Below are 22,002 nucleotides of genomic sequence, written 5' to 3'. Positions count from 1 at the left end.
TTTTAACAGCTGCCAGGGAAGAAGCTGAGAAGGGCTCACCCACATGTTCATCAAATGGAAACAGCACTAAGACACGAGTGTCTCTCTTTCGGTGGGACCCCTCTGACCCCAAAGGCCACACTTCCAGTCTACCAGGGCCCTCACTCAAAGGGCTACTCACTGTAGCGTTGCAAAAGACCAACCAAGAGCTTAGGGCAAGCTTCCAGCTGCCACTGCAGTAAGTCTCAGTCATCTAAAAACTATTTAATTCTCTCCCCACAAGCCACTGTAGCCATGTTACTGGAAAATAAAGTTCATTTTTTATTCAGAAAACGGCATTACCAGGTATCTGAGATTTGTTCTCTCATTTTATTGACTAGTGTCATTGCTGCATCCCTTCCACCATTCCCAATTTTGCCCTCCAAACCCAAGTAGCTTCTAAAATGAGAAGCTATCCTTAACTGAGTATCCACTACTTATTAACGGTCAGGGAACAAGGCTCCCAGGGAGGCAGCACCTCTGATTCTCTTTATTACTTAAGCAGGTCAGGAGCCTTAGCCCTATCGATATCACCTCAAGTCAGGATGGAGATTCAGCTGTAAACAAAGTGCTCTGTCCTACTTGAGCTGCATAGTGAAGCCTCCTATAGTTAACAACAAAATAATTATTTGAAAACTAGTAAACCCCAATTTAGAAATGACAAGGTAGGCAGACGAATTATTACACCAAGATATTTACAAGCCAACTAAGAATCAAGACTTCTCCCAGAATTCCCTCTGGTACCTGTTTTTCCTCCTTGGACATCTGTTTTCTAGCTTCTGTCTGAGCTTTGAAATACTGGCTCATGTGGGTAAAGTCACACTTGCTGAGGCTGGTGATAGTGCTCTTCTCTTCAGAGGTCATTTCCTTGCAGAAAGAAAGTAGCACTTTCAGTTTTCATACATAGTAAGTTTTCATGCGCAGCAGAGCTTACCCTAGCCCAAGCAGTTTCAAAAGGAATAACAGAACAGCCCTTTCACTAAACCCCAAGAATCCCCAAATTCTTGCACATGTTCACTCCAGATAAGCTCAAAGCATAAAGGACAAGCAGCAGAGTGTACGGAGGGCTGGCCCTCCAGCGCTCTGTGGCATCTCCCACATCTCTCCCACTGAACAGTGGCTGGAATGGTTGAGAGACAGGGAGTAAAACCCAGTAACCTAGTTAGGAAAACCGCACCAACTCATCTGAACTTTTGATCTTATGGCTGATAAGTTGGTTGAGGTAAAGTCCTGAGTTTTAGGTCTTTGGAAGAGGTTTCCTTCTAATATAAAGCTGGATCTTCAACAGGGCATGTCACAGTCAGATCAGCTACACCCTGTCATGCCGTAACAGACAAATTTGGTTGGGGGAAATCTGACTTTGTTGGTTTAGAAGGGTATTTATGTCACAGTCCTTGCTGATGGATGAACTGAGAACTTCACAGCTACAATCTGAGACAGCTTTTCATTGCCTCAAGCTAACCTTCCTGTGCATGGGACAGCAGCCTCTTCCCACTGCCCAGTGCTGGGGGGACACCAGCCGTGCAGGCAGCGCAGCCCAGGACTATGTGCCTACCTTCCTCCAGTCTTTGAAGAAGTTTTTCCTGAAGATCTCCTTTGTAGTGTACTCATGGTCAAGCATTTTTGCAAAGAATGTGGCAACTTCTTCTGCTTTGGTGCTCAGCTTCATGACTTTACCTACAAAGAAAGGTTTTCTTTTTAAACAAAATGGTCAACAGGAACTGAAGCCAGAAAGAGGCCACAGTAGCTACCTTAAAGGACACTATATTTATCACAGAGAAGTTTTTCTTAAAGATTTTACATAGTACAGCAAATTGGATGGGCAAAGGAAACAGAGCAGCACAGTTGCTTGACCTTCATCATAAACATTTTGAAAAAATGTTTCCTCCGAAATCCAAACATTAAAAAAAGCAACAGCAATCTGATGAGACGGGTCCGAGAGACGCAGGGCAGGAAGGGGAAAAGGCCTCCTGCAGGAAACCCTACGCAGAGACATCCCTGTGCTGTGGACGCTCCTGGGGAGACGCTGCTGTTTGAAGTGGAAAAGGCAAGGGATTTTGTTAAATTTGATATTCCAGCACTCAGACATATGGGATATACAGTCTCTATTCCTCTTCTACCTACAGAGGGACTTTGGAACACCCCTTCTAGCCTTCAGCTATTTCCAGCCAGGAAGAGCCCTTCCTATGTACACACCACAAATAGGCTGGAAGCGACACCAAATATTTACCTCCCCTTCATTGCAGGGAAACGTGTCAGGATTGCGCTGATCATTCCCTTTGCTGTGGGAACGCACTCCTGTGTCTCCAAATCAGGCTCAAAAGCTACTCATTTTTAAGAAAGATTGAGCTTTCGGTGAACGGAGAGGTCACATTTCAGCTTGTCTGCACAACTGCGGTACAAAGAGACACTGCTGCAAGGGAAGACTTTAAAACACACGGGAAAAAAGCGGCTGCTGCAACATCAAAGCTGTGGATTCAACATCTAACATTCCTATCGAGCGTCTTTTTGGTCCAGGCTGCATTCTTGATGACACGTGAGGTGTCAGTGATCCCCGTGAAGGGTTCTGCATGCAGCTCACATCTCCAGCCAGTTGCAAGAAATATTTCAAGTCCCAATGGGGTGGCAGACAGTCAACACCTGTGGATTTTTAAACGACCATTTCATCGCACAAAAGTCAATACAAGAAACACTGCTGGGTTTTCTATGCTCTTGGAAAAAAAATACCACACTTTTGATTTACTACATGTTTTAAAAAGTTGCATCATCTCCAAAATTAAACCATGGGAGCCATTTTAAAAGCCTTAGGATCTATAAACCCTCGTAAAACAGGGCTTAGCAAAAGTTCCTCCCAACGATCTGAGAATATTCCACAATTAAATTAAACCAACAGTAACTCTGCCAATTTTTAAGCTGCAACCTAAAATACAGCATTTGTTTGCTTATAACAGGAAATGGGGGAAGGGAGAGACAGCGAGGGAAACGGTTTTTCCAGGCTGCAAGTCTCCCTTGCAAGAGCCTATCAAGTTAGTAACACCTTAGGGGGGCTAAAATGACTGATATTTTTCCCAAATTGCTGAAGGCTCAGTCACTTTTATCTAATCACTTTAGAATATGTTTCATAGGACTCAATTTCCTCTTTTTTACAAGGGTTTGAAAAGGCTCTCAGTGACAGGGCTGAAAAAGAAAAGCACATATTTATTCCAGAGCTGTGAACAGTATTTACCTGACTTAAAAACTGAAAACCAGAGAGCAACCAGGGGACAAAATGAGGGTGAGAGACTGAAACACAATTGCCACCATCTACACTACCATCTACTACCTGTTCTGCCCTGGTGAGACTGCATCTGGAATATTGTGTCCAGTTCTGGGTCGCTCGGTCCCAGAAGGACAGGGAGCTGCTGGAGAGAGTCCAGCGCAGCCACCAAGATGCTGAAGGGAGTGGAGCATCTCCCGTGTGAGGAAAGGCTGAGGGAGCTGGGGTTCTGGAGCTGGAGAAGAGGAGACTGAGGGGTGACCTCATTCATGTTTACAGATATAGAAAGGGTGAGTGTCAGGAGGATGGAGCCAGGCTCTTTTCGGGGACAACCAATGAAAGGACAAGGGGCAATAGATGCGAACTGGAACACAGGAGGTGCCACTTAAATTTGAGAAGAAACTTGTTCCCAGTGAGGGTGGCAGAGCCTGGCCCAGGCTGCCCAGGGAGGTTGTGGAGTCTCCTTCTCTGCAGACATTCAAACCCGCCTGGACACCGTCCTGTGGAACCTCAGCTGGGTGTTCCTGCTCCATGGGGGGATTGCACTGGATGAGCTTTCCAGGTCCCTTCCGATCCCTGACAGTCTGGGATTCTACCTTGCCCTATCTACAGAAAAACACCCCAAGTTCAAGCCACCTCTAGGGTACGAGCAGCAGCTTGTTAACCCACAGTCACCACATTTGTGGTCACGCTCTAAAAGATGGTTTTGGCATTTCAACGCCCTTTGCCAAGTCTGGTATTGTAAGCACTAACAACAGGCCCAGCAGTCACTGTGCTGGATGAAAACATCACAACGCGATCGTTCGGGTTTCTCCAGCGAGCGCCGGCAGCTGTCCAGCCATCGCATGCTTACCGGAGTCTACCAATCATCCCAGGATCATCTTGAAGTGAGACAGCGCCTTGTGAGCACGGACAGTGGCTCTCAGCAGCTGCTGAGTACATCAGACAACTGATATTTTGCCTAGTTTCTCAAGGAAGACTTACGTGATTGCTTTATTTGCCAGAATCCCTGACCACCCCATTAACTGTTGGGTCTATTGATGAATTTGTGCTGTGACACAGACAGAGGTTGCAAAAATCCCTGCACTTCCTAGAAGTTTCATGAAATAGGTGGCGAGCCAGAAGAGGAGATTATTGCTGCCTGCACCGAAGGGACAGCTACAGTGTAATTCACCCCTCCCCTTCTCCAGACAGCAGGAGAGATACTGTAAACTCTTCAACAGAGGAAAAAGAAATCCAAATTTGTATCTTCTTGAACCCTAAGAAGGAAGTTGTGGACATCCCTGATCGCTGTGGTACTCGCTTGGAGAAAGCCTTTAATAGAATGCAGTATGTTTATTTCACTACACTGCTGCTGAAAACGAATGCCATCTCTTTTCCAGTATTTAAAAACATTGTGTCATGTCACATGAAAACTGCACGTTGCTCCTGGAAGAGTTCCATGCACAGATGTCCCCTTCACCAAAAATTACATTTTCATCCATTCAAATGCCTCTCACTTAATTCAATCCTGGGTTAATTTGATCCTTCATTTAACAAGATCACAGAGCTAAACGGAAACACACGGATCATCAAGCCCCATCTCCAGCAGGCATCACATCATATAATCCCTTCCACATGAGCCTCTAACAACCAGTCAGCTCAGTACATTAGAATCTCACATCAATTAGTTCTACCACACACACTGGTTAGTGAGTGGGACCACAACATTATACCAGAGGGCTGTGTCCTGGAGGCCAGGGTCATCCCATGCATTCCTACAAGATCCTCACCATCTGTACCAGAATTCGGTCCTCTTTTACTCTGCTCATGCCACCAAATGATCATGAATTTCATCAAAGATGATGGAAGTTGCAGTTCATACGGTTAAAGAGAACAGAGTAAGCCTCATGAGTGATGAAGTAGCTACAATTATGTATTCTACTGGTTACATACTGCTGCTCTCAGACCTAAGACACTCTCATACTGTTAAGTAACCTGAGAAATTTACCACCATAACAGAGGAAGAACAAGTTCATCTCCGTGTCAACTCAGTGAGCAGAATTCAGCAGGCTGTTCTTGTACAGATCCTTTCTTCACTTAACCACCCAGGACAACTACAGCCACCCTTCTTTCAAGCTAATCACTAAAACAAAATCACCTCCTTATCTCTTCAGTCCCCGGAAAAACATCACAATCCCCTGATAATGTTTAATTCTCTTCCCAGCAAGTGGAAACACGGATTGACTCACCATCATAAAAAAACTTGACATTTTCAGGCAGAGGTTCATATGGTGGAGCAAATACAGGACCTTTGTGCTCTAGGAACTTCCATTTAATGCCTTCAGGGTAGCGCTCTTCTTCCCACCTTCAAGAGAGAAATATGAACCAATACAATTTTAAGCTGCTAATCTTCGTTTTATTACTACGTGGGTATAAGAGTATGCTAAAGAAAAATCAGCAAGCAACGATTGCTTTGCCAGGCACAGACCAAGTACAAATATTCAACGCACTGTCACCATTTATATTATTTTTTCCCTTTTTTTTTTTTTAAAAAAAGCAGAGCTATGTTCATGAACAGAACACCTTGGGTCGTGGGTTATCTGATGACAGAATAGTCCTCACCTCCCACTTGCTGCTCTTTTCACAAAATCACACAGCTGAAAAAGCTTAGAACTTAAGAAAATGAAGAATTCAGTCTTGTAAAGCAGCTAGGCTCCTGCCAAATTAGAGTCAGCTGGGATCTACAATAACACCAGGTCCAGCACGCCTGCTCAGCAAAGCCAAACAATTGTAGTATATTATGCAGCTGCTTTCAGATGTGGACAAGTATGCCATTAAGGGCAGAGATAAAGAAACAGATGTTCATTTACGACCTAAATGAGAACAAACCTGCTTGGATGAGAAAGACTGAAACCTGCTCTGTCGTTTTAAATCCATTCCAATTCTTTGGGTACGAAAAGCATACTTGAAGAAAGAGTAGCACAGGAAAATTGCAAACTCGCCTTAAAGTGCCTCTATAAAAACGTTTCGCAAATGATGCATTAGGTGTCACAACGCAGCAAGGCAGGCGCCACCAAGGCCACATTCCAACCGAACAAACTCACAGGGTCAGCAATTCATCTACAGGGAAAAGGGTCCCGCCAAGTGTCCCCACCCCCCATTTCCAATACCCTTTGCCCAAACCCTAATTCCACGCTCCTCCCCTCTACACTTCTTCCATGACCACTGGAACATCACTGCTACACGCTGCTGGCACAGCGATCCCTGCTGAGAGAGGCTATTTGACCTTAGAGATTAATCAACTGCGAGACCATTAACTTGTCTCAGCGCTCAGCCTTTGAATTGCCCAGACAACTTTGCTGAGCAGCCGTGACAATTAAAAACCAAAAGTTTAAGCTTCCCTCTGGTGTCAGCCCCCTGGAGTCGTCCCATTCCGGGTGCAACAGCAGCTAAGAAAAGACATCTATGTACTGCGTGGATCTCAGGAATTGTGATGCACAACACAGATAATTTCACCCCTAATAACAGGGTCACTGTACAGAAGATAAGTACTGTATAGAGACAAAAAGGCCTTCTGCTTGAAGGCACTCAAAATGCATCACTGGTGCCTGTACATCAGTCATTTAGGAACAGCAACTGTATGGGACACGGGGCTTTGCACCATCTTTGGCCGCAGCACCAGACCTAACGTTTCCTCATGAGCAGCACAGCGACATCTTTTACCAGCAACGCGCACAATCCCAGCTACCCGTACAAACCCTACACGTCTGACTTCAGTCCCTGGCTGGGAAGAAGCTTGAGTAAACTATGTCGATATAAGAAACTAATGTTGACATTTGAAGTCTAGATCCCAAATATTTACATTCCTAATGATTGTCTTTTAAATTAATCAGAAGCTAGAAATCTAAATGTTTTGCTCCTTCCAGCAAAATAAATTCAAATAATTCACTTCTCCTCCTAGCCAGCAAAACATCATCCTCTCTGACAATGAGTATTTTTATCCTGTTAAGAAAAAATCAGGGGCTCATTCACAGTAGCTACTACTTACAGGACAGGCTTGTCATTCTTGTTTCTCATCTGTGGGTTTTTAAGATTTATCACTCTGGTATTTACTTGATGATAAATTCTGGTTTCCTACCCATTCCTGTTCTTTTACAACAGAAGCATGGAGAAAAGTAGCAGTTTAAATAGCTAGCTGAAGCACGTTGTGCCTTTGGGGAGGGCTACCCATCCATGGGATGGTTTCTAAGCCCAAAGCCACCAGAAAGTTTGCCACAAAAAGATCACAAACCACTGCCAATCCCATCTCCACCTTTCTAAACCTCGTATATAAGCATTAAGACAAAAGGTGAAAGCGAGCCTCCTGAGGTTGGCTGGTTTTTCATCCTCCTTTGGTTTTAAACAAAAAAAGCTCTACAGCAACGCTGCCCAAGGTACCTCCTGGCCATAAAGCAACGTGTTACAAATGTTTTTGTGGGAGCAAGGAGAACGTTGTCTATTAGGAAAGCTGCCTTACTGATTTCAGCAGAAATTGTGCTAATCAGTTATACAGGTTCCTCGACTAAATCTCATATTAAACCTGCCTAAGAACACCAGGGTGGCTCATGAAGGAGATGTGGTGGTTGGTTCTTTTTTCAAGTGCAATGAAAGTAGAAAGGAGCCTTAGGAAAGAATGAGAATATACCTCAGGGATATGATATTTTCAAGAAATGAACTTGTTATAACACCAGGTGGGAGAAGCGCTCACAAGGTACAACTCTGGATCACATATTCCTCAGCCCCTGACAGGGTGTGAAAATGACCTCTAAAAGAGCTCCACAGGGTGATGAATGAGGGCAATGCCTTGGGAAAGCCTAACATCAAGTATTCACATAAGTGAGGATGAAAATGCTCAAGGCAGCAAGCACTCGAGGAAGCAGCCAAAAAAAGACATCAGACGCTCAGAAAATTGACTCAGATGGAACATAAAATGCCCTTAAGAGACACAAGCGAAGTGCAGCTGAAACCCTGTCCAGCACAGGCTACACAAAGCTGCAGATGGACGGCAGGAACAGCAGCAGGAGGATGCAGATACCTACTGCCAAATCCTGCAAAACACGCTTTCCAAGGCAGTTTTCTGCTGCAGTGAGCACAAACTACAGAGGTTAACGCAGCTACCTGGGACTGAGCTGCCAAGGTAGGTGAGGGAGGAACAGAACGGCTTTCCAGTGAATGTTGGCTGGTGAAGGGTACGGACTACGAGAAAAGGGAGCTGTGATAACGGAATATTAAGTTGGGCAGAACCAGCAAGGGCAGCTGAGACAAAGCCAAAATGACAACAGTTAAGACTTCAAGAGACCTTCTGTAGCTTCCTATTGCTTCATGTCCCTCTAGTCTGTTAATGTCAAAGCACATGAAAAACGTGTTGTCAAAGGGATCGAGGAAGAAGTGGATTGCTTGGAGAGAAGAAAAAAACCAACACAACATATAACACAACAGTGATGTTCTGAGGAGGCTGTGACAATCAAAGAGAAATACGCAAAGACTATAAATATTACAGAAGAATTTTTCTTTTTAAAGGTGAATCAATAAGAGTGACAATAAAGGGGTAAAAGACTGAGCCTGAAAGGACTGAAGAAGATCGCAAAGCTATTCCCCAGTGCTACAGATCCATTACAAACAGCCAAATGGTCTCAGAGAAGAAAAGGCTCATAGAAACATCACCCCCAAAAGGCCATAAAAATACATGATAGCAGATTACAGGAGTGTAGAAAACACATCCTTTTGAAAACCACATATGCAATAAACTGAGGGAAGTACTAAAGCTCAAACTTTAAAACACACAAGGAACAGCTCCTCAAATCCAGCAATAACATCAGCTTAAATTACTGTGGCTAGTTAAAACAAAATCCAGTAGATTTCTCACACAGAGCAGTGCTGCCACAGCTCAGGTCTGTCTTCCAAACGAACCACAAAGCTCAGATTTATTCAAAAACGGTTCTAAAGAAAATTTAAGAATGAGTGAAAGCACAACATCAGCTGCTCAGTGATGTTACTTCAGGATCCTGAGCAAGACAGAAAGTGCTTTCCATTCAAAAGTTCTTTTCAAAATTCATTTTCCAAACAGCCCAAGCTTAACTGGTCCCTTGACCAACTTTCATTTTTGTGCCAGAGGCAGGAGCAGTTCTGAGAGGCTCAGAGTTGACACCCAGACAGAATAAAAAGGTGGAGACCCACTCATGTTATACTGTGTATATAATACACATACGGTCTTCTAGAACACCAGTTAATACATCTGCACATATTTATATATTCCTGACAATAACTCCAAGCCTACAAGTTTTCATACGGCTCTGAAGAGTGTTAGCAAGAAGCAAGTGCCGGGCGTAAGAATATTTGTATCTACTCATTATAGGTAGGTTCTGCATTCTACAGATAGGAAAAAAAACTCTAAAAACACCACCACAAAAATCTTATTTCTTGTTTTAGGTATACCGAAAGAGGTATTTCTATTCTACTTCAGAGGATGAACACAGTGAGCGAGATATTTATTTAGAGCTTAGCAGAACATAAGCCAATTATTCAGAACAAATCCTCATGAATCAACAAAACAGAAAGGCAGATGTGCTCACTCAGCATGGGAGGTAACAGGGAAATTCCAGGTGCAGAGCAGCCTGCACCATTGCCAGATAGTTACCATTTCCATTTTTGCTCCTCTTCTTTTTTCGGCTTCTTTCTCTTGTCCGCTTCAGGGATTTTCTTGTCTTTGCTCTTAGCTTTCTTTGCTTTGCTGTCCTGTCAAATGAATAAGAACCTGCTAGAACAAGCTACTGTATTTCCCTCCTCCCTGACAAGATGGTTTAAAACTGGGGTATGTAAGTTTGACCACAAACAACTGAATTCTTGTGGCCTCATTACATAAATGTACTTTTACCACAGCGAGGTGGCTTCTGAGAACATACTGGTTAATTCTCACTACAGAGACACTAATTCAAGGGAAGAAATAATCATGTTGTCAGGAGGTGCTTGCAACACATTCCTCACAAGGGTATCCTTGCTAGATGTGTAGTTCATTAGTCTCAAATTATGGCTAAACTCTCTTTGCCAAGTCCCTCTCCAAAGAAATTTCCACCCTGGGCTCCATCTAAAAGCTTTAAGTGTATTTCTCGCAGCTAATCTTGGTTTCATCTTCTCTGCTTCTGAACATCATCTGTGCAATTACCAGTTGTATTAGTTATTAAGTTATTAAGGCTCCTCTACAAACTACATGCAGCTTTGCCCCAGACTGGCCCCTGTCTCCTTCCCCTTGAATCAGATTCCTCTTGCTCTACATAATTCAACACCAAGGGGTCAGTCTTGCTTTTCTTCATCATAGAAATAAACTCCTCTTTCACATTACCTCCTCTTCCTCTTGTTTCCTTTTCTTTGCTTTCTTGATGTCTTCTGTTTTGATTTTCTTGGGTTTGTAATCAGCACTGTAAGAACAAAAAGCCCAGTTGATGAAAAGTCAGTTGCCCAGTACAAAAAATAAAGAAGTCATACTTGTACAAAGTTTGTGTGCGCAAATTCACAATATTTCTGGCATGCTTGATTTCTAAAGAATATCATTTTATGTCCTGCTCTCTCAGAAGACTGAATAATCCCCATTCAGCAAAACATCCTACAAAACCCCAAACTCCATCAGCTGTTACTGTGAACACCTCTCCATGAGTTTCACACTGCTGAAGCAAAAATCTTCCTTGATTAAGAACTGATTCAAAAACATTAGTAGCCACCCAGTGACTACACGGGATTGGATAAAAGCAAAAGCTTAGTGGCACGTTCTACCCCCAACTCCTTTTCCAGCCATCACTTTGGGATCTGCCCACAAGGCTGACTTCTTGTACCCCCCACTGCTTCAAACAATAGCAACATTGACTTCTGGCAAATTCTTAATCTTTCCATTGCAGACATGAGAGGGGAGGTCACAAAAACTTAACAGAAGGCAGCAAATGATTACACAAAAATGTCACACCCATCACACTTGGAAACAGTGAAATACCACAGAGGGACAGAATGGCACGATGGTTAAACCCTTCCAACCCTTTAAGTCCAGGCTGCTGAAGGGCCACACTATCTAATGAGATGGATGCACAGGGATGGTGACAGATCAAAGTGTGATCTAACTGGGCTTTTATTTTACTGGGTATATATCAGGCAAACATCATGTGTATTTTTCTTATGATTTAGAGACAAAAATCCTCAGCACAAGCCAGGACATATTTAGACTGTAGGCGAATCACGGCAAACAGTGCAGGCAAACCTCCCCCCACCCCAAACAGGCTGACGATGCATTTTCTTCCTCCTGTGCAGTCATTTCCTCACTCCACAGAAACCGCTGCAGCCACCTCGCTAGCATTCATTTGCCCAGATTTATGTTTTACAGTTTTCATCGGTGTCTTTTCTCTACCTACCTTCCCTTTTTTTTTTCTATTTTCTTTAAAAAAAAAAAAATTACTAGCACTGCAACATTGCACAGCACCATAATGATATTATAAATAATGGTATTTTGCCTTTGCTCGGCTCAGAGAACTGGAAACAGCATAAGGGGCCTGGTCGCGGACCCTGGTCACCCATCTGGACAAGGATGTGCTGACAACCTCAAATCGCACCTGCTCTCTCAATGTTACCTTCCTAAAACTAAAGCCAAACAGCCACGTCACTTACTCATCATCTTCTCGAGGTCTCTTCAGGGGCTTGGAGTCCTCTTTAGGAGACACATAAAACCCATCATCATCTGGTTCATCTTTAATACGGGGTGGACTACAAAAAGAAGCAAAGGAAGGTGGTTCTAAATTCAAAGAAGTTTATTGGAAACAAGCAATAATTCAGTTTTAAGAAATAATCGTCTGAAAAATGGGCATGTCTTCCAGTCCTGGAATGTGTTGTCACCTTAAGACCCCAAAGACCTGAGGTGTGTCATTCTGAGTATCCACAAGGCAGCATAAGGAGAGAGTCTTTCAGCATCTATGTATTTGCCATTTCTCAACTCAAACAACATCAATTGCTCAGATTTCACTGTGTTTCTTTGAGGTTTTGAGTAAAAACAACTGTATCTTCCAGTACTTTCAAATATACTTGAAACAGAAATGCACGTGTGCAGTCAAATAAAGGATATCGTTTAGTTTCAACTCCATATCCTTGAGAAAGAAATGGATTCTCAATTAAAAGATTTGAAAGCTGTTCCCCTGAATTCTTTGCCAAGTGAATATTGAGGCATGTAAAACCAGAAAAGGAAACACAGATTTGGCAAAGTTAAACTGATCAGTCTCTCTTCACTACCCAAACTGCAAGAAGCAAATAATCCTGTCTCTTTCAATTGACCACAAATACTAAATTAGGCTCAATCTTTTCAGCCATAATGTCCCAAGACACCAGTAATAAGAGAAAAAATTGGAGTATGAGTGCAAGAGAGACTATTCCTCTAAACAAACTCATCATTTCTGGATTTCACTTCTCTTAATAAAGAAAAAGACGTCGCAAAGAGTCCAAAATTACATTTTGAAGCACTAAACGCTGCTCCGTTCAGGTAGAAAAAGTAACAGTGTCATCTTGGGCTTTCCTATTCATATTCAATCAGCAGTTTTTATATCGAATTGACTCCGTTTCCAAGTCAACACGTGGATTTTGCAATTGGCTGGAGCGGGAGGAAAAAAAGCAGCATTCTGCTTTGTAGATCACAGTCAGCAAGAGACATCCTGGAGTCTTATTTTAGCTGGTGATGTGTCTATGAAGCAGAAGGAGGCAGTTTGCTCTCTCACAGCTGTAAAGCCACTGCAGCATTGGCAGACGCAACCGGGGAGAAACAGAAACGCGCTGCTGCAAGAGGCCATTCCTGTGCCATCGCCTGAGATTAACTGAGACACGAGTCTGAAGCATGTAGACAGTTGCAAAACATCTATGGAAAAAGAGGTACTTGTCCCGTTTAATTTATTCTCCCTTCCAGGCAGAAATGTAGACCTACTGCTTATTAAGCTGCTAGGAATTTTATCTAGTCTGTTTTAACACTGAAATATTTTGCAACATTTCGTAATCATGGGAAATGAAGTGTGATTATATGAAAAGAAAGGAGCTGTATAACCAAGCTGAGCCTTGACTTGTATTGTTCCCAAGACTGTAACACTGCTCATCCTACCAAGTCTTAAGGAAGAAAATCAAAACCATCTGAGTGAGGACATTTTTCTCTGGTGAATTTGTAAAAGAACATTTCAGCAGGAAATAAAAGAAATATTATTTCACTCTTAGCCAGCTTTTGGCCCTGAAGAAAGCACAATTGTGGTGGTTCCTCCAGGCTTTCCTCAAACACACACATAAAAATGCTCTTGGACCAGGCACCTAGAGAGGACCCAGTTACCTGGAGATGAGAACACTCAATGTCCCTGGCGAGATGAACACATGCATGTGATTCTGCTGAATAGTACTGGCTAGAAAGTGTTATAATACATTAACTGCCACCTACACCATGAAACACCTGAACCTCATGGCTTTCTATTTCCAGAGCATCCCCAGAAGGGCCTGGAGAGGGCGCCTCTCCCCTGTGCCAAGCACAACTACTTCGTTTGCATTTTTAAATAGGAGCAAAGAACAACTAACAGGCATGGATTAGACAGGTGTCTTCTTCCAGTCTCTCTGCATGCACAGAACATGGTGAGACCCAAAGGATTTTTAGAGTGTGTGGTGGGTTTTTTTGTGTTGTTTGTTTTTTAGTTCCCCCCAAAGTGGATTCAAACTGGACACAACTGAAAGCTTTTCTTGACTAACAGATCTGAACAGAACACAGAACTTCAGTAAGTCAGTTGGCCAGACTGACCACCTTAGAAATAACCAACGTCTGGATTTAAACAGGTGACAAGAGATCTTAGTCAACTATTAAGAAAAATACTCTTCTATCAATTGCTCACTTCAGGGTTTTAATAAAACCACTTAGTGATGACTGATACAACACTTAAGTCCAGAAGGCTCTATTATTGGCAGGAATTTAGTAGAGTAGGACATCTAGGCATTTTCTGAAGGCACTTCTGATTTTATACAAGCACCCTCTCCTCACTCATCGCTCCTCTGCAAAGCTTTAGGCTGCATCACCCACAGAAGAGACACTCGGAGTTAATCTGGACTCTCTTTACAAGGCTGTGTCGGCGGCGTCCAGGTACCCATTTTACAACAGAGGTTCTTCCAGTTTCAGCTACCACTGTTTCCACAGTTCCATCTGTCCTCAGCACAATCCAACTATTTAACACTCGGACAAACCCAGCATTTGCAGGCAGATACCAGGTACTCAACAGCTCCCATCTCCAATTACTAGGTAAGTAGATCAATTACCAATAACCGTAATTGAGAAGAATATATTGTCTGAAGGGGTCAAAAGCGTTGCAATTTTTTCCCCAAGACCAAGTGAGAGGAGTCAAACACCAAGCACCTAAGAAAAGTCAAATTGCTGCTTCTTTCAGATCATTGACCTGACTGCTTACCTGGAGAAACCATTTTCCTTTTCTTTCTTTATTTTCATATCACCAGAAGATGCTTTCATCTGAAAAATAGAAAAAAAAGTAGGAGCTGATTAGCAGTGCCCAGAACACCTTTTATTTGTCCAACATGCAACACAGGTGGGATATTTAACTTGCGGAAGGAACCAAAGGGCACTGTGACTATACTGTCCCCTGTAGTCCTTCATGACCTATATGGCATACCAAAAAGGCAACATTTTCTGTAGGTCTTAGTCAATTCAGTATTTTCTGACCCTCCAATTTCATCAGTAGATTGGAGTTAAGTGCATAGTTTGTCCTTGTATGGAACAAACATGATCGAACGGATTTTTCTCCCTTGTCTCCGAATCTAAGCTTGGCAAAGTGAAAAGGAACGGTGGGAAAAACGTGGAGTCTGTGGACACAGCTCCACTGTGGAATTGTTTCCATTCACAACACCTGCACATAAAGACCTTACAAGTCTATATCTAGTGCTCCACAAACCAAGTCTCTGGGTCAGCCTTGGGATAATTCTCTCCAGGTTGATTAAAAACTTGGAAGCATAAGGCACATCTAACCCACCGGGTTTGTACCATTCAGTACAGTATAAACCAGAACCATCCTCTTGTCTCTCCCAGATAATACACCTACCTTCTCTTCCTTTCTCTTCTCCTTGTCTTTATCTTTGTGTTTGTCTTTGTGTTTCTCTGAGCTGCCATCTTTGTGTTTGGTTTTCTCCTTGTCTTTGTGTTTCTTTTCCGAGGAATCTTTGTGCTCACTGCAAGATAAAAAAGTATGTTGGCAAAGGGGAACACCGAGAGATTTGACTGATACAGGCAACTTCCAGCAGTAAAGAGTAACAGGCTTTGATGATTACAAACCCTACAAAATAAGGAATCACCTTAATGGGAAGATCCAGCACAGTCTTCTGTCACATCACCCATTCTCCTCGGGAGGAAGAGGAACAGGAGGGGAACGCACCACAAAACCACAGCCGCCAAGCGCTCCACTTCAGGAAAACCCCCATTAGCCTGGATTGCTGAGAAAATCCACAGCTGCTACACTTAAAGCTCAACATGTTAGGCTGAGCTCCCACTGTCTCTGCTTTTTTTCTTTTTCCTAGTCTATGGAGTGGAGCTGCCAGTCCCATCGATGCCCATGTCACCTTTTGCTCAGACAACACTTCACCTCTGGAACTTCAAGAGGAAACCGCTGATCGCTGTTATTCCCAAACAGATGAGAAAACCAGAGCAAACAGGATATGCGATGTCCTCGTGTTTATGCAAAGTCAAAGAGAAGAGGCAGGAATAAGGCGGCAGTCGGAGCTGCGCCACGGGCCGTGCTTCACTGCCAGCCAGCCTGGCTCTGCCCGGCTCAGCCGACCCTGAGAGTTTAGTACCCAAAATTCTTCAGTCAGAACAGAGGAAAAGATGTCCGCAAGGAGAAGAAAATCAACCTGCTTCTATTCTCTTCTGATTTCTGACATATTGGCTTAAATTGGGATTACATCTTCAAGCTTTCCTTATCAACCAGAGAAACACACATGGCTGTTTTCAAATGAAAATGAGTTTTCTCTTGGAATGACTTGACCCTTCCAGCCAGAGAGTGAGAAAACACTCTCAGGATACTCACGACAGAAACCGCAAGAACTGGCTACAGGAACTAGCAGTGCTCTTGTGGAAAGCCAAGGAGCAAACCTGTCAATTCGATAGGCCTTCAGTGCACGTTTGTATGTTGTACAGGCTCCCAGAAGTCACCCCTGGGCTTAAGGAAGCCAAAGGCACGGTGGGAATGGGGCTTTTTTCTGCCTTCTCACGTTGGCAGTTACGCTCCTCCTTCCTCCGCACTCGATTCCCACCACACTGCTCTCCAGGACACACTCTGTTTCTCCTTAGGACTACACAATAAAATGCAAAGCTTTATTAGAAATAAGTAGCTTCCTTATTTCAGTTATTTCAACACTCAAGTGCAAGACCAAACTCATCTGGGGGAATACAGCCCTGAAGCACAGCAAGCCTGGAACGCCAGGTAAGAGCGTGATCTTCGAAAATGATACATGCTTTGAATAATCTTTCTATCATAAAAAAGAGACTGCAAAAGGGCTGGACCAGAGTCACAAGTATGCTAACCCACACCCAGCTGTAGAGCTGCGGAGTAAAGTCCAAAGCAGAGAGTTTCAGAGCCTCATGTAACACTAGTACGAGTGGACCTGAACCTGCAAAAGGTCTGAATTATTTAAGCTCGGAGTAGCACGCACTCCGATAAATACACACCGGTTTCACAAGGCCAAGCAGCTGAAGCATGAAAATCTCTGAAGGAAATCAGTATATTCACATACTGTGCTGCATTATAGGACATCAGTAGGAAGATAAATCAGTTTCATTTTCACTCTCTACCAACCTCTTTATACCACCTATAAAACTCTAAGGGAGTATCTAAATATTAAAGGGCAACTGGCACTCTAGAAATTCTTGTAGATAAGACACACAGCACCACGTGTTGCCTGTGAGTGAGGATTCAACAACTGCAGACTATTCTTACCCAGCAGACTGTGTTATGGACGCTGTGTGATCAGGACGCACAAGAACATACAGAACATCCTGACACTGGATCTTGGGAATCCACCACGCGCCTGCCGCTCTTGCTCGGATCTGACAGGTCCGCTTCCATTCCCTGTCTATTCATCAGTACCGCAGGCTCAAGACACCTATTTCATTTGCCTTTAGGCAAACCCCACATGTTATTAGTAATTTTTAGACTCGAGAAGGTCTGGAAATTCTGACTTGATATCTTGTACTGTTATCTGTACCTCATGTACCTCCCTCACCAAAGATATATCACCCTACAGGAAAAACCATAACAAACAAACATGCAAGGCTTAGGCTCATTTTGCTCTCTGCAAGCCTGCTTTTGTCTGTTTTCTGACTTCTTCTTGTTCTTATTTGGTATTTAAATCCTACCTGAAATACCTCAGATAACAACTGGTGTCTTCAAAGCATGGTACACACTGCAAACGATGGAGTTAGCTCAATAAGGTAAAGTTCAAATCACCGTCTGTTCCTTGGGAGTTTGGATTAGCAAAAATAAAACCGGTTTAAGTTTTCAAAAGCACCGTACTTATTCTTGCTAGCAGACGAAACCTATAGCTTTCAATACGTGACTGGTAGAGCTGGAATGTACAAAAACCATGATTAAAAACAAATTAATGGATGACAATCAACATCTGCAAAGCTAATACTGGAAAAGTAAGAAAATCCCACTGGCCTAGAGAAGCAGTGACAGTTTTTGTGTGTGCTGAATGCTTACAGACTATGCCTGGAAGAAAAAAGTGCTAAAAACTTAGGCTTGCTGCAGTAGAAGTTTAAATGACATTCTCTCTAAAGAAAATAAGTGGCCACCATTGAAAAGCTGTTATGCAATCTAAGCTAAAGCTGAGATTTTTCAGCACCAGAGTTAGACTCAAGAAATCTGGATTCCTGACTCAGTTTTGTTTTTTAGATCACACGACTATCCTTCCCCTTTGCTCTGCAGCGAGCAGTAAGATTTCTCACCAGAGCAACGTGGGCTCAGATAACCCAAGGAAACTGTCTCCGGTTTCACTCTGCAGCTTCATTTTCAAAGCAGCACTACTGGCGGCTCGGCCCTGAGGTCTGGCTTGCTGCTGCTCCTGCTACGTGACTGGGAAAAACTCCCCAGATAAAAATCTGTTTTCATGTGCTACTTGCTCCAGTGTCAAAAAGAGCATCCATTTCTTTCCCTCATTTGTAAGCAGACTGCTTGTCAGCCCTGTGTGTTTCTAGACATTGTGTCACAGCTCTGACTACGACTCCGTCCACAATTTTCTGCCACGTGCGATGATGAACGCGTGTCCCTTTTCCCCAGGAGGGTCCGAAATCTGCATCTCTCAGAACAGCTCATTTGGAAACATGCTGATAACAAGGCCTCAAGCAACAATCCTGAGAATGGTAACTTTTTTTTTCTCCAAAAGCAAAGCAAGTGGCACAGATATTAACTGCAGTCAGCAAGCTGAGCAGCTTTGGGCTTTCATTTGGCTCCAGGGGAACACAATTTAACCACAATTTAATCTCAAAAGAAAAGAGAAGGCAACACGATGCCCTCCTTACCCTGAAGAAGACGTTTCAGCCTTCTATCAGAAAGCTACTTCCAGACACCCCCAAAGGTATTATTAGGAGGAACCGTGAACAATGTAAAGATCAGACGATTGTCTTCCTGCTGAAACCAAAAGTGAAAAAAATCCCTTTTCTTTAAAGAAACCAAACACAACCAAAGAAAAAGGTCTCAAGACCACATGCACCCAGATAACTTTATCCCGAATTAATTTCTTGGAGCACTACGGATCCTTTGTTACCAGTGCTGCACGTGCCCTTTGCCAACAAGCCAGCCTGAAGTCACTGGAGCAGGCCAGTAAAACCCCGTAAGACAGAAGGCAGCCTCAGTACAAGTCAGTCTGAAAAGAGAACAACTGGATCATGAAGCAGCTGCTCATAATGTTTTTTAGAAATACTCTTCCTTTTCGCCCAGTGTTACAGGTGAACCACTGCAATGGCACGCAGAGTTTTACACCTCTGCAGTGCTTAATGCTGACAGCCTCCACCAGCTTGTTTTTCAAGATAAAGTACAGCAAGAGACCACACGAATACAGGCAGAACCAGCAATTACATCATCTAGAGACATATCATGGTACTGGCTTAATTCAGATAAAGGCCAGATAAGTAGAAACACATCTCCTGAAGCACTACAGCCCTTTTGCTGGCTTGCTTACTGTCTTCCATTTAGAGTTTTAGTATCAACAAGGCAATCTGGAGGCCTTGGAAGGCTCAGGAAGCAGTAAATGCAACAGAAGCAGCTCTTTCCCCCAAAAGCGTGGCTGTGTTTCCCGGTGAAGATGCTGCTGGAGGACAGGAGGAAGGAGAGGACAAGAACAGGCACCTGGCAGCAGCTGCTCAGGTTCCCATCACATGGGAAAGTCACAAGTGGAAAGTGTTTCCAAAGCACGGCAGATGTGCAGATCACAGCTTCCTTCTTCCAACTGCAACAGCTTTGCAGTCATTTAACACCGCATTCCTCAGGTGCCAGTCACGGACGTTAATAATCCCTTCCCAGGCCCTTTCCATTCCAGTTTCAGAAATCACAAGCTGGGAAGGATGCTTTATCTGAAGTGCCTCATTTTCTCTCTCTCATTTTCTCAGCTGTAATTAGCTTGTGACTGGGAATGTGCCACTAGTGAGCAGCAGAGCCGGCTGCAAGCAGAGCTTCGCTTGCCTACTCCAGACCTGCGACGACGCAACTGAAGCGTAAAATAACAGGGAGCTGTGATTTTAGGGAAATCGAAAAACACAATAGGGACAGAGCACAGGTTACGCAGCCCATGTCTCGTTTGACGTAATACAACATTAATGGAAAACTGCGATCGTATTCAGACTAACACCTACTAAGGAAGGGCTGGCAGTGCGTTTCAGAAACAGAAGGCGCAGCAGCCAAGGATGGGTTTTAAGCTGGCTTGCAGGATTTTCTGCTGTTGGAAGGTTATCATATGGTATTCCAGGGAATGGACGTGAGAGCCCCAATGGTTCTGCTGGGATTTCAGCAGCACAGTTAAAAACCCCCTGAAATCACTTTTCCCAGAGTTGAAAGGAGTCTTTTCACAGATAACAGATCAAGCCTGCAGCAAGAGGAACGAGATAAACAGCTGGACTAATCAAGGGTTGATAAAAATCACAGAATCACAGAATCACAGAATTGGCTAGGTTGGAAAAGACCTCAGAGATCATCAAGTCCAACCCTTGGTCCAACTTCAGCCCATTTACTAGATCATGGCACTAAGAGCCATGTCCAATCTCAGTTTGAAAACCTCCAGGGACGGTGAGTCCACCACCTCCCTAGGCAGGCCATTCCAATGCCTGATCACTCTTTCCGTAAAGAACTTCTTCCTAATATCCAGCCTAAACTTCCCCTGGCAGAGTTTAAGCCCATGTCCCCTTGTCCTATTGCTAACTGCCTGGGAGAAGAGACCAGTTCCCACCTGACTATAACTTCCCTTCAGGTAGTTATAGAGAGCAATGAGGTCACCTCTAAGCCTCCTCCTCTCCAGGCTGAACAACCCCAGCTCCCTCAGCCTCTCACCATAGGTCATGTGCTCAAGTCCCTTCACCAGTCTTGTTGCTCTTCTCTGGACCCGCTCCAGCACCTCAATATCCCTCCTGAACTGAGGGGCCCAGAACTGAACACAATACTCCAGGTGTGGCCTCACCAATGCAGAGTACAGGGGAAGGATCACTTCCCTTGTCCTGCTGACCACACTATTTTTGATACAGGCCAGGATACCATTGGCCTTCTTGGCCACCTGGGCACACTGTTGGCTCATGTTGAGCTTGCTGTCAATCAGTACCCCCAGGTCCCTTTCTGTCTGGCTGCTCTCCAGCCACTCTGTGCCCAGCCTGTAGTGCTGAAGGGGGTTGTTGTGGCCAAAGTGCAGGACCCGGCACTTGGCCTTGTTGAACTTCATCCCATTGGAATCAGCCCATTTTTCCAGTCTATCCAGATCTCTTTGCAGAGCCCTCCTGCCTTCCAGCAGGTCAACACTGCCCCCCAACTTGGTGTCATCAGCAAATTTGCTGATGGTGGTCTCAATCCCCTCATCTAAATCATCAATAAAGATGTTAAACAGGACTGGACCCAACACTGACCCCTGGGGGAAAATACTACAAAGTCGAACAATATTTGCAAACTGAGATGAGGAGCAGGCTTAGCATGGACTTACTATAGATGTGTGAGAATACTGCTAAATGAAATGCAAACATTTCTACTACAGGAAGGTAGTGTCACATTAGAAAGCTGATCAAGGTGAACTGTGAACTCAAATGGGGAATAAAAAGAAAACCACCCACACCAGGGAACAGGAGGTGCCAAAATATTGGGTTTTAAATGGCTTTTTTCCCCCTACATCTGATATCCCTGCTTCTTCCTGCCCCCACTGCACACAATTCTCAGCACTTTGGGATCCCATAATAAAGCAGAGAAGTGCAGGAAGCCTGAACTGATATTTATCTTCATTCACGACTAGCTGCTAAATGTGTGGAATCTGTGTTTCTCCTGGCAAAACCATAAAACTTAGAAGATGCCAGTGAAGATCAGGTCTATAAATCCCTTCTGTGCTCCACGCTTCTGTTCATCTCAAGCTGTGATCACAAGAGGTTTAGTAAACGGAGGCAATATGCAATCTGACACGAGATTTTTTCCTCCCGC

General features: G+C 43.8%; 1 protein-coding gene across 2 annotated transcripts in view; it reads right to left on the bottom strand.

Moving 5' to 3' along the window:
• Positions 1 to 22,002, bottom strand: part of TOP1 (DNA topoisomerase I) — a 66,396-nt gene that overhangs the window by 10,423 nt on the left and 33,971 nt on the right. For both annotated transcript variants that reach the window (XM_071815482.1, XM_065849779.2), the window contains 8 exons: positions 15,388 to 15,514; positions 14,743 to 14,801; positions 11,942 to 12,037; positions 10,635 to 10,710; positions 9,933 to 10,030; positions 5,506 to 5,621; positions 1,574 to 1,695; positions 763 to 885 (listed from right to left, as the gene is read on the bottom strand). In XM_071815482.1, the coding sequence (XP_071671583.1) occupies positions 763 to 885; positions 1,574 to 1,695; positions 5,506 to 5,621; positions 9,933 to 10,030; positions 10,635 to 10,710; positions 11,942 to 12,037; positions 14,743 to 14,801; positions 15,388 to 15,514 (817 nt within the window). The remainder of the gene's footprint in view (positions 1 to 762; positions 886 to 1,573; positions 1,696 to 5,505; positions 5,622 to 9,932; positions 10,031 to 10,634; positions 10,711 to 11,941; positions 12,038 to 14,742; positions 14,802 to 15,387; positions 15,515 to 22,002) is intronic.

This window comes from Patagioenas fasciata, chromosome 16, assembly GCF_037038585.1.
Source record: "Patagioenas fasciata isolate bPatFas1 chromosome 16, bPatFas1.hap1, whole genome shotgun sequence".
Classification (NCBI taxonomy): Eukaryota; Metazoa; Chordata; class Aves; order Columbiformes; family Columbidae; genus Patagioenas; species Patagioenas fasciata.
This window is presented reverse-complemented; position numbering and strand designations above follow the sequence as displayed.